Source organism: Balaenoptera physalus (genome assembly GCF_965194825.1).
Source record: "Balaenoptera physalus genome assembly, chromosome: 7".
NCBI classification, from domain to species: Eukaryota; Metazoa; Chordata; class Mammalia; order Artiodactyla; family Balaenopteridae; genus Balaenoptera; species Balaenoptera physalus.
The window spans coordinates 5,296,961-5,309,943 of record NC_138886.1 but is presented as its reverse complement, the minus strand read 5'-3'; the positions used below and the strand labels follow the sequence as shown (position 1 = coordinate 5,309,943).

At 49.0% G+C, this 12,983-nt stretch overlaps 1 protein-coding gene across 4 annotated transcripts in view; it reads left to right on the top strand.

Moving 5' to 3' along the window:
* The window catches only part of NUP214 (nucleoporin 214), a 99,010-nt gene extending 86,269 nt beyond the window's left edge, over positions 1–12,741 (top strand). For all 4 annotated transcript variants that reach the window (XM_082468092.1, XM_082468091.1, XM_082468089.1 and 1 more), the window contains exons 32-36: positions 3,474–3,626; positions 7,572–7,743; positions 9,550–9,689; positions 10,944–10,968; positions 11,475–12,741. In XM_082468092.1, coding sequence (XP_082324218.1) covers positions 3,474–3,626; positions 7,572–7,743; positions 9,550–9,689; positions 10,944–10,968; positions 11,475–11,508 — 524 coding nt within the window. In that variant the 3' untranslated portion in view covers positions 11,509–12,741. The remainder of the gene's footprint in view (positions 1–3,473; positions 3,627–7,571; positions 7,744–9,549; positions 9,690–10,943; positions 10,969–11,474) is intronic.
* Positions 12,742–12,983: the final 242 nt, after the last annotated feature.

The following is a 12,983-nucleotide window of genomic DNA, read 5'->3' as shown; positions in this document are numbered from 1 at the left end:
CTCCGAGACTCTACCACAGACACAGTTAACCCCTGGGGGTCCTGTGAATTGCTACCTGTAAGGCCCTATTGCCTCCTTGAGTCTTGTCCTAAAGACACTGGTGAGAACAATTCTCAGCACATTCTTTCTGCACCGGGGCTTGAAAGACATGTTTGTATGAGGATGAAGGAGTCATTTGATGAGAATTTTTGGTCCCACAAGGCTCCTTCTACTACTGTTCTTTAAGAGAATGCCTTGGGAAGGTATCCTGGACGAGGGCTTCCTGAGAACCGCCTTCTCAGTGTGTGTTGAATTCTCATCTAGTGACTTTAGACCTGCAGAATGACGTGGGATCTGGTCTCTGTGATGTTGTTTATATCAAATTTATATCAAGTATCATTTAATTTAAATTGGGTCAGACCCTGATGTTGGATTTTGCTAGTGTTTTTGCCAAATAAAAGACCATGGAGGGTCCACGTTGCACCAGTCGGGGGAAGCCCAAAGCGGATGCCAGTGTGAGCCGTTCTTGGAACCCCCAGTGGAGGTCATCCGATGGCTCTGCAGAGACAAGCTTTCCTACTGGCTAGTTCACAAGTGAAGAAGTCTCTTCCACAATGAAATATTGTTCCAACAACCAAGATACCATATTTTCAAGAGCTAGAGACTGATATTTTGGAGCCACTAGGAGAAAACTGAGAAGCACATTGTTGGCCATAGAGACAGGGAGAAGCAGACATCCCATCATTTAATGCCACTTCGTTTCAGAGCAGCTTAAATAAATCCTAAAACGTTTCAACATGCAGAGCTCCTTTTGAGACTACAAATGACAACTGTTACAACTTGAATGGCTTGATTCTAGTGATCTTTGCAAAATGAAAAGGGTTTAACTTTCTACAGCTGACCTGCTCTGTTTTATTATATTGAACTTGATTGGGATAGGAAACATGATTGAAAGGAGGAAAGTTAAACAGGGAGGGGAAGTCCTATTTTCTAGGACCTACCTTATGCCTTACTAGGGGCTTTCCATACATTAATTCATTCAGTCTTCCCAGCAGCCTTGCCTGGGCACAGTGGCTGTCCCATTATATGTATGAGGAAACTGGGACTCGGGAAGGTTAAGTCCTTGCCCCACAGTTATTAGGTTTTCGAAGCCAGGGCTGACTGCACAACTCATTTATTCCACTGTCATATCTGTGAACATCTTAAAGACAAAGGAGTCTTAAAGAGATAAAGGGATAAAGAAGCCCGAAGACTTCTAAATGTTCTCTGACTTCTCTAGAGTTTGTCTTCCAGCACTGTCCCAGTAAAATCATTTCATCTCATCTCTGTATTTCTGATTTCTCCAAGAGGAGATCTAGCCTCTAATCTTGTACTTGAATTTGTTTGCTATTTGGAATTTTTGCTTTGTTAGCACTAACAAAGTCAGAAAATTGCAGTCCTCTGTTCTTGAAATACCAAATAAAAGGAATGGCTGAGAAGCCTGTTTTTGTACTGCCATTGGAGGAATCTGATGTAACCTTCAGCCGGCTCACTAAGGGAAGGATCAGACTGCTCAAGAGGGCATTTTGCAGACTCTACGGGGGGGTATATAGTCCCGTGTGACCGTATATGAAGGTGGTGAAAAGGAATTTGTTAACCACTCCTGCTCTCAGTGCCCTGACCTACTCACAACCAGGCTCCCAAACTGTCAGCAGTAGTTTTACAGAGCAAGTGACCCTGTGGTGGTCTGAGGCTCTATGTTATCGGTGCCTAGAAATTTGAGGTGGTTGTGTCCCTGAGGCGAGGCTCCTCACTTCTTGGCCTGCAGATCAAGAGCATTGCAAGCGGAAGTAGTAACGGAGTTGCATCTCACACTGGGGTGGCATTGGCAGCAGAGCGAGATGAGAGACCCTGGCACTGACGGGCTAGTGGTGGGCCACCTCTTCAGACGGCTCGACTTGCAGAGTTATTCGCCCTCCACTCTTCTCCTTTCCGTCACCTTCTCTGTGAGCGCCTGACGGGCTTGGGGGAAGACTGGCCTGGGCAGGTGTTTGTAGGCCTCGCTTGGTGACATGGAGTCAATGCCCCATTGCCACCCGGAGCGTGTCACTTCAGCCTCCTGTCCGTGCCTGTGGCTTTGGGCACTGATCCCATTTCAGCAGAGCTTCTTGCTGCCTTACTGTGGGTGCAAACTCATTTTAATAAAACACGCATCCAAACACGGTGGGGAAATGTGAGTTATCCCTCCCCTCTCCCCCCGGAAAAGGGTTAAAGAAAAATTCCTGTTATTTAGTGTGCTGCTTGTACTCTCTCCAGGCGCTTCTGTGTATATGACTTTGGCTGTTTATACGTTGCCTGTCAGATTCGCATTTCTTGTAACAAAAAACTTCTCACCCATCTTGGTTTTTAGTAGTTCACTTCCTTTTTTTTTTTTTTTTTAATTAATTAATTTATGTGGCTCCAGTGGGGTTTAGTTGCGGCACGCGGGATCTTCGTTGCAGCATGTGGGGTCTTTTGTTGTGGCACGCGGGCTTCTCTCTAGTTGCAGTGCACGGGCTCGGTAGTTGCAGCACACAGGCTCTCTAGTTGTGGCTCGCAGGCTCTAGAGTGTGCGGGCTCGGTAGTTGACAGAGCACGGGCTTAGTTGCCCCGCGGCATGTGGGATCTTAGTTCCCCGACCAGGGATCGAACCTACGTCCCCTGCATTGGAAGGTGGATTCTTAACCACTGGACCACCAGGAAAGTCCCTCATTTCCGTTTTTCCTTTAAGTCTTGGAGCTGATTCAGTGTGTAGCTGCGGGAGCGACCCACTAGATAAGCATCTGAAAGGTCAAGGGCTTAACTGAACCTCTTAGAAAGAGGAAATCAGACTGGAAGTCTTGCTGGCCCCTTACGTTCTTCAGAGCATGCCTAGCTCCTGTCAGATCAGAGGTGGGAGCAGCAGGGTTTTTCCTATTTCATCTGCCGTTCTCCGCGCAGATCAGCCAGCGGCAAGCATGCCCAGCTAGACTGTAAAAGCAGAACGCTGGAAGCCACCGCACTCGGTTTGGATTCGCTCTTTGTTTTCTCCAGTTTGACAAAATTTGAAGTTGGTCTTCATACGAGGAGATCCATGAAAACCAGCCCTGTTCTTCAGAAGCAAATGGTCTCGTGTGCGGCTGCGGGGTTGGCCCTGTGTTGGACATACCTGTGATACCTGTGGGCACGCAGGTACCTTTCTGCAGAAGAGCCTCTTCACTGGGACCTGTTGCGGCCCCGTTGTTCTGTGCCTGTAGAATCGCGCCAGGAAATCCTGAGCCTGAGCACCAGAATGATTAAAAACTTGTCGTCAAGATGCATGCAAATCAAAGAAGGTTTCTGTCTCACTGCCACTCAGCGACCTTGGATCCTCGACTTCTCTGTCATTCCCTTCTCCCCAGACACCTAGTGAGGTTCCTTCCTTCTCTGTTCGGAGAAGTAGATAAGGACATTTTTCTCCCTCTGACCTCCCTCATACGTGTTCTTCATCTTTTCAGATACCTCTAACCTTTTTGGAAACAGTGGAGCCAAGACGTTCGGCGGATTTGCCAGCTCATCATTTGGAGACCAGAAACCTGCTGGCACCTTTAGCGCTGGAGGAGGAAGTGTGGCCTCCCAAGGCTTTGGGTTTTCCACTCCAAGTAAAACAGGTACTCCTATGCCTGTTAGCTGTGGTTATTGTTAGATGCGTATTTAACATTGCATAGACCTCTGGAAGGAGAGCTCTCTGGGGTGTTCTCAGGGGAGAGTATGGAGTATGGATGAAGGGATCTTTTCCCCCAAATTCATTTTCTAATTATTGAGCATCTACTACGTTTCTGACACTGTTCTAGGTCTCCTGAGACATGTTAAAAAGCACAGAATGCATAGCATGCAGCCCTGAAGAGAACTTCATGTTTTCTTAGGGAAGAAAGCATTGTAAATATTTAGTTGCATTTAACAACCAAAGTGAGGGAACATATAAGACCATGATAACTGAAATATAAACAAGAAAGCATCCTAAGTCAGATTTGCTTGGATGCCCATTACCTGTGATGGGCAAGACAGATTATTTATTTAATTTCTTACGTCTATATCATTTGTCCTCCTTCCCAAATCACTTTTTTTTTTTTACTTTTGAGTGTAACATACATAAATGTATTGATACTCCTGTACATATACAGTATCCACATATCATAACTATTCAGCTCAATTAATTTTCGCAGTTGGAATATACCCATGTAGTCAGGAATAAAGAACATTACAGTACTACTTTTTATCCCAGCATTACTTTTAAAGTATACATTTATAAACTGTGTGGCTTCTTACAATCATGTATTATTACACTTATAATTAAAAATTTTAAAGAACGCTATATGTTTACCTGTAAAACCGTACTTCATCTCTGTCAGCTGCCCCTCTATCCTATTTCTGTCTCTGAGATCTACAGAGGGGATCTGTGCATACCTGCCCTTGTTGTGTGGAAAATTGTGTGAAAAGATTTTTTTAAGGCAGGGGGCAAAGGGGGGAGGATATTTGCTGAGAAAGCAGTTCTTTAAAGCAAATGCCCCGCAGGTGAGCAGGCAGGATACTTCTCCCTTGTGTGTATGGGATACTCTGAATTTATGGGGGGATTGCAGAGGAAGGACCCTACCCGAGGAGCAGATGCCTGGGTGGCTCTGACTGAGGAGCAGAACTGCCCCAAATTAGTACCTGGAATCCCCCCTTTTAGAACCGGAACCGCCGTGGTCTCTGAAGGCACTGTGCACCTTTACCCAGACCCGTGCCTGGGCTGGGCTAGTCTGTGAGTGCTCGTTTCCTTATGCTCGTCCCTAGAAGTTAAAGTGGACTAGAAGTGAGCATCACTGCTCTATTCTGCCGCCACCCCTCCCTGCAGGGAATGATTTGAAAATGAAAGGGCTGCTAAGGTTTTGGTCCTGCTTGACAAGGCAAATATTATTTGACTAAGAAATTTTAGTTTATTAATCATCAAGACTTTTAAATTTACTTTTTCAGGAACCTGATCATGTTTTCTTCGATTCTTGTGTTTACCTTCTATGTTGTTCCTTATCCTGGGATCATGTCCCAGTTGATCTGAGAATTTGCCCCTTTTATTTTTGCAGTCTGAGAGAAAATGTGTCCTCCCACGTTTCAGAATATGTTTCCTATTTGATTACTTGCCCCATGAAACCACCTAGATGGAGGTGTCGAGGGATTTTTAGATTGATGGTTTGGGTGGGTCTCTGAAATCCCAAAAGTGCCCATCCTCCCTTGAGTACAGTTGCAGTAGAAAATAATAGCACTGGAGATCGTTTGAGGAGAGGACAGGAAGTGGGACAGACTGACACCCCCCAGTCCACTGGGGTCACCCCGCTGCTCTGTCAGTGGAGTGGCTGGATTTGGCGGCAGTGGCGGGGGCAGCGCGGCACGTAGTGGTGAGGGGATGGGTAGTCTTGTGAGTCACTCAGCCCTGTTCCAGCCCCAGCTCTACCGCTCGCCAGCTGGCTCAGCGTAGACGAGAGACATGTTCTCTGAGCCTCGGGGTCCTCACCTGTGAAGTAGGGAGTCCCGGGTTTGTTGGGAGGGTTGAAACAAACGTGTACAGCACCTGGCACGTGGCGGGCCCTCAGTAAATCAGAAATCTTATTATCCTTGAGTGCTACTAAATTTCTGTCTCTTCTGGAGGAGAAAAAATATAAGCATCTAATAAAATTGGAACCCCCTAGCATCAGGAGTGAGTTGCCTGTCTCCAGAAATAAAGCCCAAGTGACCACTCTCTTCTGTTTCACGTAGCTGTGACATGGATTCGTTGTTTTGGGGGCATTGTGTGTGTGTGTGTGTGTGTGTGTGTGTATGTATGTGCTTAATCTCCTCCCCTCCCTGTCCAGTGTACTTTCTGTATCATTGTGACTTCTCATTTTTCACTCACCTTCCACCAAGAACTCTGAACACTATTGAGTACAAGGCACTAGATAAAGGCCTGTGTGTCCAGGAAGAAAGTGTAACCAGATCTGTGATCAGTCTTAAATAATTCAACTGCAAGGGTTTTTTAGCACTTTTTTTTTTTTTCCAGTCTGTTATATTTGTAACCCAACAGTCTCCATTATCATGGCTTGGAATTTCACTCAAGGTTTTAAAATACAGAATGTAAACCCAAACGTGAGCCCGCACAGAAAGCACCTTCTCAGTTGTGCTTCTGCTGTTCATGGTAAATAAGCAAACGATTGAACCACAAAGTAGCAGCTAACTAAGGCGTTCAGCTGACAGCTTTTCGTGTCCAGCAGTTGATCTTTCCTGTTGCAGGTGGCCGAAGCTTGTGCTGTGATTACGCTCATAGTAAGAAGGCCTGAGTGATCCCTCTGTCAACGGGATTCACTTTCTGAAGGGGCGAGAATGAGGTCCCCGTCTCCCTGGGCAAATCGCCTCCTGGCTCTGCCTGGGCCACCGCTCCTCCCTTCAGCATGTAGCTCCTGGGCCGATAGTCACTGTAAGAAGTACTGCCCTTTAGAGCACACGTCTTGTACCGTTTTGCTCTGTTCTGCTCAATAGATACTCAGCAAGTGTCTCTGCTAATAGCCTAGAGTGATGTGTGCAGTCTCTTGGGGTTTGGGAGCCCTCCTCAGGAGCAGAAGGAACAGTTAGGGAAGGACCTTCTGTCTTCCCGCCCGATGGGCATCCACCAATCAGGGGAGGTGGCCTGGGCACGCCTGGCCCTTCCTGTGCGGTCACCTGCGTGTGTGCCACCCCTGCGGGCCTGTGTCCACGTGAGTGAGAGCGCCGGGAGCCTGCCCAGGGGGTCGTGGACTCAGGGCTCTCCTCCCGGCTGATTGATTGCCTTATCACGTTTATGAAGCAGCCTTCCTCCAGACGAGAAACGGCGTGCTTTTTTATTGAGGAGCAGTTCCTGACTGCAGAGAGAGAGCATTTTTTAAAAATTCTTCTGTACAGGGAGAGAAAGACTCCTGTGAGAGATGTGAGAGCTCTCAGGCTCTAAATAAGTAAAAAGCACCTGGCCGAGCGTCAGCCTCTCCATCTCCTCTGTAACCCGGCTCGCAGATTCTCCCTGAGAGGGGATTTGAGCCTCTAATTTTATAATTTGTGTTTCCATGAAGCGAGATGCCTTGCCTATGTGATGATAAGTAATAAACTCTGACCACTTTGACAGCTGGGTAGGGATTGGCGCTTTTGAGCGTGACTTTTCGGTGAGGAGTCTCCAAACGTGGCAGGGGGTCTGGGCGGGGGTCTGCCGTGCGTGGAGTTGGTTCTTGGTGGCAGTCGGGTCTCACGAGACTTGGAGCTGACGAGTCCAGCTTGCCTCTGGGAGGGACCAGGGAGCTCGCAGACAAACACGGAGTCTGCTGGATTCTTAGAACTCCAAGGAGCTCTCCTACGTAGACCCCAAACCCCTCTGCTAGAAATGGAGTGGGTGGCGGGTTGGGTTCGGTTTGGGTTTGGGTTTGTTATTTTGCTGATAGAAAGGGTGTTGTGAATTGAGTTTCTAACGTATCTTCCCCTTTCTCCTGCCTCTTGTGATTTGGTTTCTCACTGCTCATTGTCTTCTCTGTCTCCTCCTTTCTTTCTCCCCGTTTCTGTTTGTTTGCCTCTGTTTTGCTCAGGTGGCTTCGGTGCTGCTCCAGTGTTTGGCAGCCCTCCTACTTTTGGGGGATCCCCTGGGTTTGGAGGGGTGCCAGCATTCGGTTCAGCCCCAGCCTTTACAAGCCCTCTGGGCTCGACGGGAGGCAAAGTGTTCGGAGAGGGTACCGCGGCCGCCAGCGCGGGAGGATTCGGGTAAGCCCCCCAGAGAGGCCTGGGCAAACCCACAGGCTCAGGTCAGCAGAAGCACTGGGGCCCAGTACTGCTGCTTTGAAAGGAAAGTTCTTCTGTTTCCCCTACTCTCGACTGAGCTGAAAGCCCCTCCCTCGAAATCAGCAAGCCAGTCGCTCCAGGATTCCTGTTCTCTCCAGGGGAAGGTTCGTGTCTTCCAAGGCAGACTCTGTCCAGTACGTGGTGGACACCAGCTGTGTTGCTGTCCCCTGATACGTGGAGTAGTGGCTGGCAGACCCCTGTTCTCCTAGTGGAGCTAGAGGATTGGTTAAAGGGAGAAAAACAGTCTCACCTTGGCTGCTTTACAGCCACGATTGCCCCTTGTATGGTGACTTCTGTTAGTAAACTCTAAATGAATAGTTTTTAATCAGATTCCTTCCTCTTGGGATTGTTGCGCAGAAGACCCATTGTCCTTGAGCAAACAACTCCCTGTGTCCCCTGCTCCGCTCCAGACCCCCAGAGTGGGTCTTTGGTGCACAGTCCGCTGGGCCAGCTTCCTTAGGCACTGCCTGGGCCCCGTGCGTGTTTCAGAGTCTCCATGACTGCTCAGCTTTCAAGGCGGCTCTCACTCCCTTTTGCATGTCCTCACTTGAAAATGCCATATTAGAGATTTGCTTTTAAGGGCCCCAGAAACTCGGTCTGGTTACCAAAACCCCATGGAAAAAATAGCCTTCACCACACCACAAATTCCCAGTAAAATATATGTGGTGATGACTACAAAGTGTCTCCTTCAGAGGAGGTGTGGGTGTCTGAGAGGAACGTCTTACCGGCCTCTCGCTGTCCTTGTCCTCAGCGCTGGCTCAGTAAGGCTAAAGAGTTGGGGGGTGGAGCCAGGGGCTTGTTTGGGAGAGCGGTCAGGGTACGTGGGGTGAGGGTTGGCCAGGTGAGAGCATCTTTATCTTGAAAATAAACTCAAGTGGACTCCTTATTCATACCCGTTCCTCTCCATGAAAGATGCTGGTGCAGCAGTGCTGGCGAATTTCAAGGAAAGTGAGCAAGTTGATGTATTGCTTCTTAGATTTCATGCAGAGACCAGTGGGTCTTTTAAGTTTCTCCCAGTAAGTCAGGAAACCCCAAGACTTAAAGTTAAGAAAAGCTTTTAAAGGAGAGTTGGGATCGACTTAAGCCAGTATTCTGGCAGGTTCTGATGGACACTGTTCTCGCCAGTGACCGCCCGGCACATAATGCTGCAAAGTTGGTGGAAGGTTCGTGGTTGACTAGGAATCTTGAGGTTTTTATTTATTTATTTGAAACCAGCTATTTTCTTCACTAGTGAAAAAAAGTATCAGATTCTGCCTTGGCTGGGGGCTCTCCCACATAAATCCTGACTGGCTGGTTCCATTTTGTCCAGCAGAGCTGAGTACCAGCTTTGGTATGAAATCTCCGAAAGAGCCTGTCACCTTTTTTCAGGTCCCTGGCCGGGAAACTGTATCTGACCCCGACTGACACCTGAGGAGTTCCCACAGGCGTACACGAGAGACCCGAGGCAGGAGTGGGATTAGAGTAGGACCAGACAGTGGAGAACTCAGACACTGGGCGAGGGGGATTTCATATGGCGTCCCTTTACTTTTCTTCCCGAGGCTGAGGTGAAGGTTGGCTCTGGGCTCTAGCCTGTTTGTTCTGAGAGGCTGCCAGTTTAAACCGAGCACGTCACCTCGAATCCTGTGTGTCTCACATCCTGAGACTCGGGAGGGGGGACTGAGGCCGTCGGGCAGCAGAGTGGCCGCGTGGCCACGCTTAACTGCAGCCTCATTTCTCACCGGAACCCAGGTTTGGGAGCAGCAGCAACACCACGTCCTTCGGCACCCTCGCCAGTCAGAACGCCCCGACTTTCGGATCGCTGTCCCAACAGCCGTCTGCGTTCGGGACCCAGAGCGGGGGATTCTCTGCCTTCGGATCAGGCAGCGGAGGTAGGCAGCCAGACCCCTTCCCGCACCGCGGCCCCTCCTTTCGTCTCCTCAGTAAATGCCTGGACGCCCCCGGCCCCAAAGAAAAGAGTGAGTGGTTTTACCTGGCTCTTCAGTGTAGTATTTTAAAAGCCAAAAGTGCTTGAAAGACAAAATGTTCTTTTTTAGGTTTTAATTAGATTTGTAACGCTGTGCTGTTTCTTACCAAGTGAAGAAATGGCTCACTTGATTTTTCTCTCAAGATTTGAGGACCCCGAAAAATAACCTTGATTGAAAACTCAGGTTCTACTAAAGCTTGATTTAAGAATCAGACTCAAAAAATAAGATAGAGAAAAAAATAGAGGTAAGACGTAGAGACTTTACAAAATGTCTTTCATTTGTTTGACACTCCGCTTCTTCACATACTACAGTGTGTGCATTCTGCCTTTATCCTTGCACCACACTTACTAGACACAGAAGTTAGGCATCGTTATTATTTTACAAATGACACAAAAACTCCAAGGAACCAATTTGCCCAAAGGGCCAGACGGTGAGCCGCAGAGCCAGGCCTAGAACCCGAGTGTCTTGCTGCTCTGGCCTCTAGAAGAAGAGGAAGCAAGTGGATGGGAGAAGTAGAAAAAACATATTTTCCCGACGCAATGGATCTGTGTGGCACGGTGCAGCAGCGAGAGGGCGCCTACCCAAGACCCTCTGCCAATGCCCGCCAGGGAGGAGGGAAGAACCCTGAAATACCCAGAAGACCACGGCACTTCCTGCCCGCCTGGGCCTGCAGGCAGTGCAGGAGGAGGGAGACAAAGGGAGGGAAAGAATGCGGCCTAGAGACCACCTTTGTCTTTCAAGTGTGTGGTGGTGTTTTTGGGGGGTTTTTTTGGGGGGGTTTTTTTGGTTGCGTTGGGTCTTTGGGTCTTTGTTGCTGCGCGGGCTTTCTCTAGTTGCAGCGAGCAGGGGCTACTCTTTGTTGCGGTGCATGGGCTTCTCATTGCGGTGGCTTCTCTTGTTGCGGAGCACGGGCTCTAGGCGTGTGGGCTTCAGTAGTTGCAGCACGCGGGCTCCGTAGTTGTGGCTCGAGGGCTCTAGAGCGCAGGCTCAGTAGTTGTGGCGCACGGGCTTAGCTGCTCTGCGGCATGTGGGATCTTCCCGGACCAGGGCTCGAACCCGTGTCTCCTGCATTGTCAGGCGGATTCTTAACCACTGCGCCACGGGAAGTCCCATGCGTGTGTGTGTGTGTTTTAACTGCACCCTTTTCCTCTTTTTCAGGATTTAGCTTTGGATCATCTAGCTCGTAAGTATCTATCTTCAGTTATTTTGAGTCATTAACGAAGGATGGAAGAGTGTGTGGTACGTGAAAATACTAGTTTCTGCTCTGTTTGTACATTTTGTGTCCATTTTTCCTGGTTTAAAAGCTTGTCCTAGCAGCACGGTGGTCTGGCAGCAGGCTTTGGGTTCTGTGGACTTGCTGATCTCGGACATGTGGCAGGAGGTGCCCGGCTTGGCCTCTCCTCAAGGGCTGAGCCTCAGAGAGAAGATTGTGCCTTCAGATGAGCAAAGTCTGGAAGGCAGGACTCGAGAGATGCCCTTGCTTATTTTGCTGTTCGTGTCTCAGGAGCTTGCTGGGCTCCAAGCCGATTACCAAGTCTTATTTTTTTGATCCTCGCTCTGTGATTCTGTGTAGAATTGCATGACATTAAAAATTCAGGGTCCTGAACTTTGAACACAGGGAGTGGCACAAGCCCCAAAGCCCTTCCTCAGAGCAGGAGCTGATCTGCCTCTCCCGGCGCTTCCTTGCAGGTCTGTCCAGGGCTTTGGTGGCTGGAGAAGCTGAATGGGTGTCGGTGTTCCTTTCTGTTCCTGTGACCAGCTGCGTTCTCAGCTCCCCTTCACTGAGAAACCCGGGAGCAGTCCTTTGAACTGGACGTTCTCATTGAAATACACACCCCGAAAGAAACAGCAGAAACCAAACTCCAGAAATGCTTGATTGCTTGTTTTGTTTTATATTTTGTGTTGGTTGTTCCCCCCCGACCCCTGCTATTAAACTGTTTGGCCTGTTTCCATACAGAATGTATGTGGGCTTTTTCAGGTCACAGCCAAGGAGAGAGGTTTCCTCATTTCTGTGGCTCTGAGAAACCTGCACAGCCTGCCATCAGCCAGCAGCATGTGTCTTCAAAGACGGCTGCCAAAAGGATCCAGCGTAGGATACGGATAGGCAGACGCTTCTCCCAGACAGTCTCCCCTGGTCTCCTCGGACTGGGGCCCTCCCCAGGGGAAGAGGTTGCGTGCTGGCCAGCACCTTTTTGAGGCCATAACTCGGTGTCTTTTCTTCACGTCCTTTTTGCTGTTGAGTATGAGGCCCCTCAAGGTGCCAACTTCGTGATTGAGTAGAGGGAAAGAAACTCACTTATGCAGGCATTAGCTGAGTTTCAGGAGAGGTATTAACACCTCAGAGTACAGGTAGCTGTGAGGCAGGCGTGGAGAGCATGCCAGGGGGTGCTGATGCCAGGGATGCTGCCTTTGGAACACCTCTGCTCATTCTCTCAGTTTGGCTCTTGGGCACTGTGTGTCCCACGGCTAATTTCTTATACTCTGGCAGCAAGGTGGGCAGTTGATTGAGAAACACCTTTTATCTCCAGTAGGTGACGGTGACATGGGTGACCACTCCTGGCCCCTGTCTATGAACCGCAGTGCACATAACCCTTGGGTAGACCCAGGAGTTGAGAAGATGTTGCTACTGCCCGATGCCACCAGGCAAGTGTTTGCTAGGGTGGCCTAGAGATCGTGACTTTGGTCTCATTAAAGTGCTTGTAATGCAGTGTTCTTCAGGTCTCGGCATATTTTAGTTCTTAGGCCTGTGATGTCCTTGCCAGTTGCTGACAAACAAGGACTGCCTTGCACCAAAGCGTAGGCGTAAGAATTTGTTATCTTTCAGGCTCAGAATAGGACAGCGCTTTGGCTTGGGTCATTAGCAGGGGAGGGTTGGAAAGGGACAGTTATTTAGATTTTTATACATTGGAAAGTTGTATTTTGAAAGGTGTTAATAAAAGTTTTCCATGTGGTTGAATTTGTCACATTACAGCCAGTACGACCTGGCTGGTTCTGTTGGCTTGTTGGGAGGGTAGAGCCCGGGGAGGTACCCTGGGCCACAGCCTGCCCTGCCGGTCCTCGCTCTGCTAGGGGCTCTGTGTAAAGTACAGACTCGGAAGCCCCGGTCTGGCAGGTTCTCATTCAGTAGGACTGAAACTGGTACTGGACGCGCTCGGGCTGAAGGCAGTAGTTTCTCACGCTCATCAGAAGAGGAGTTCC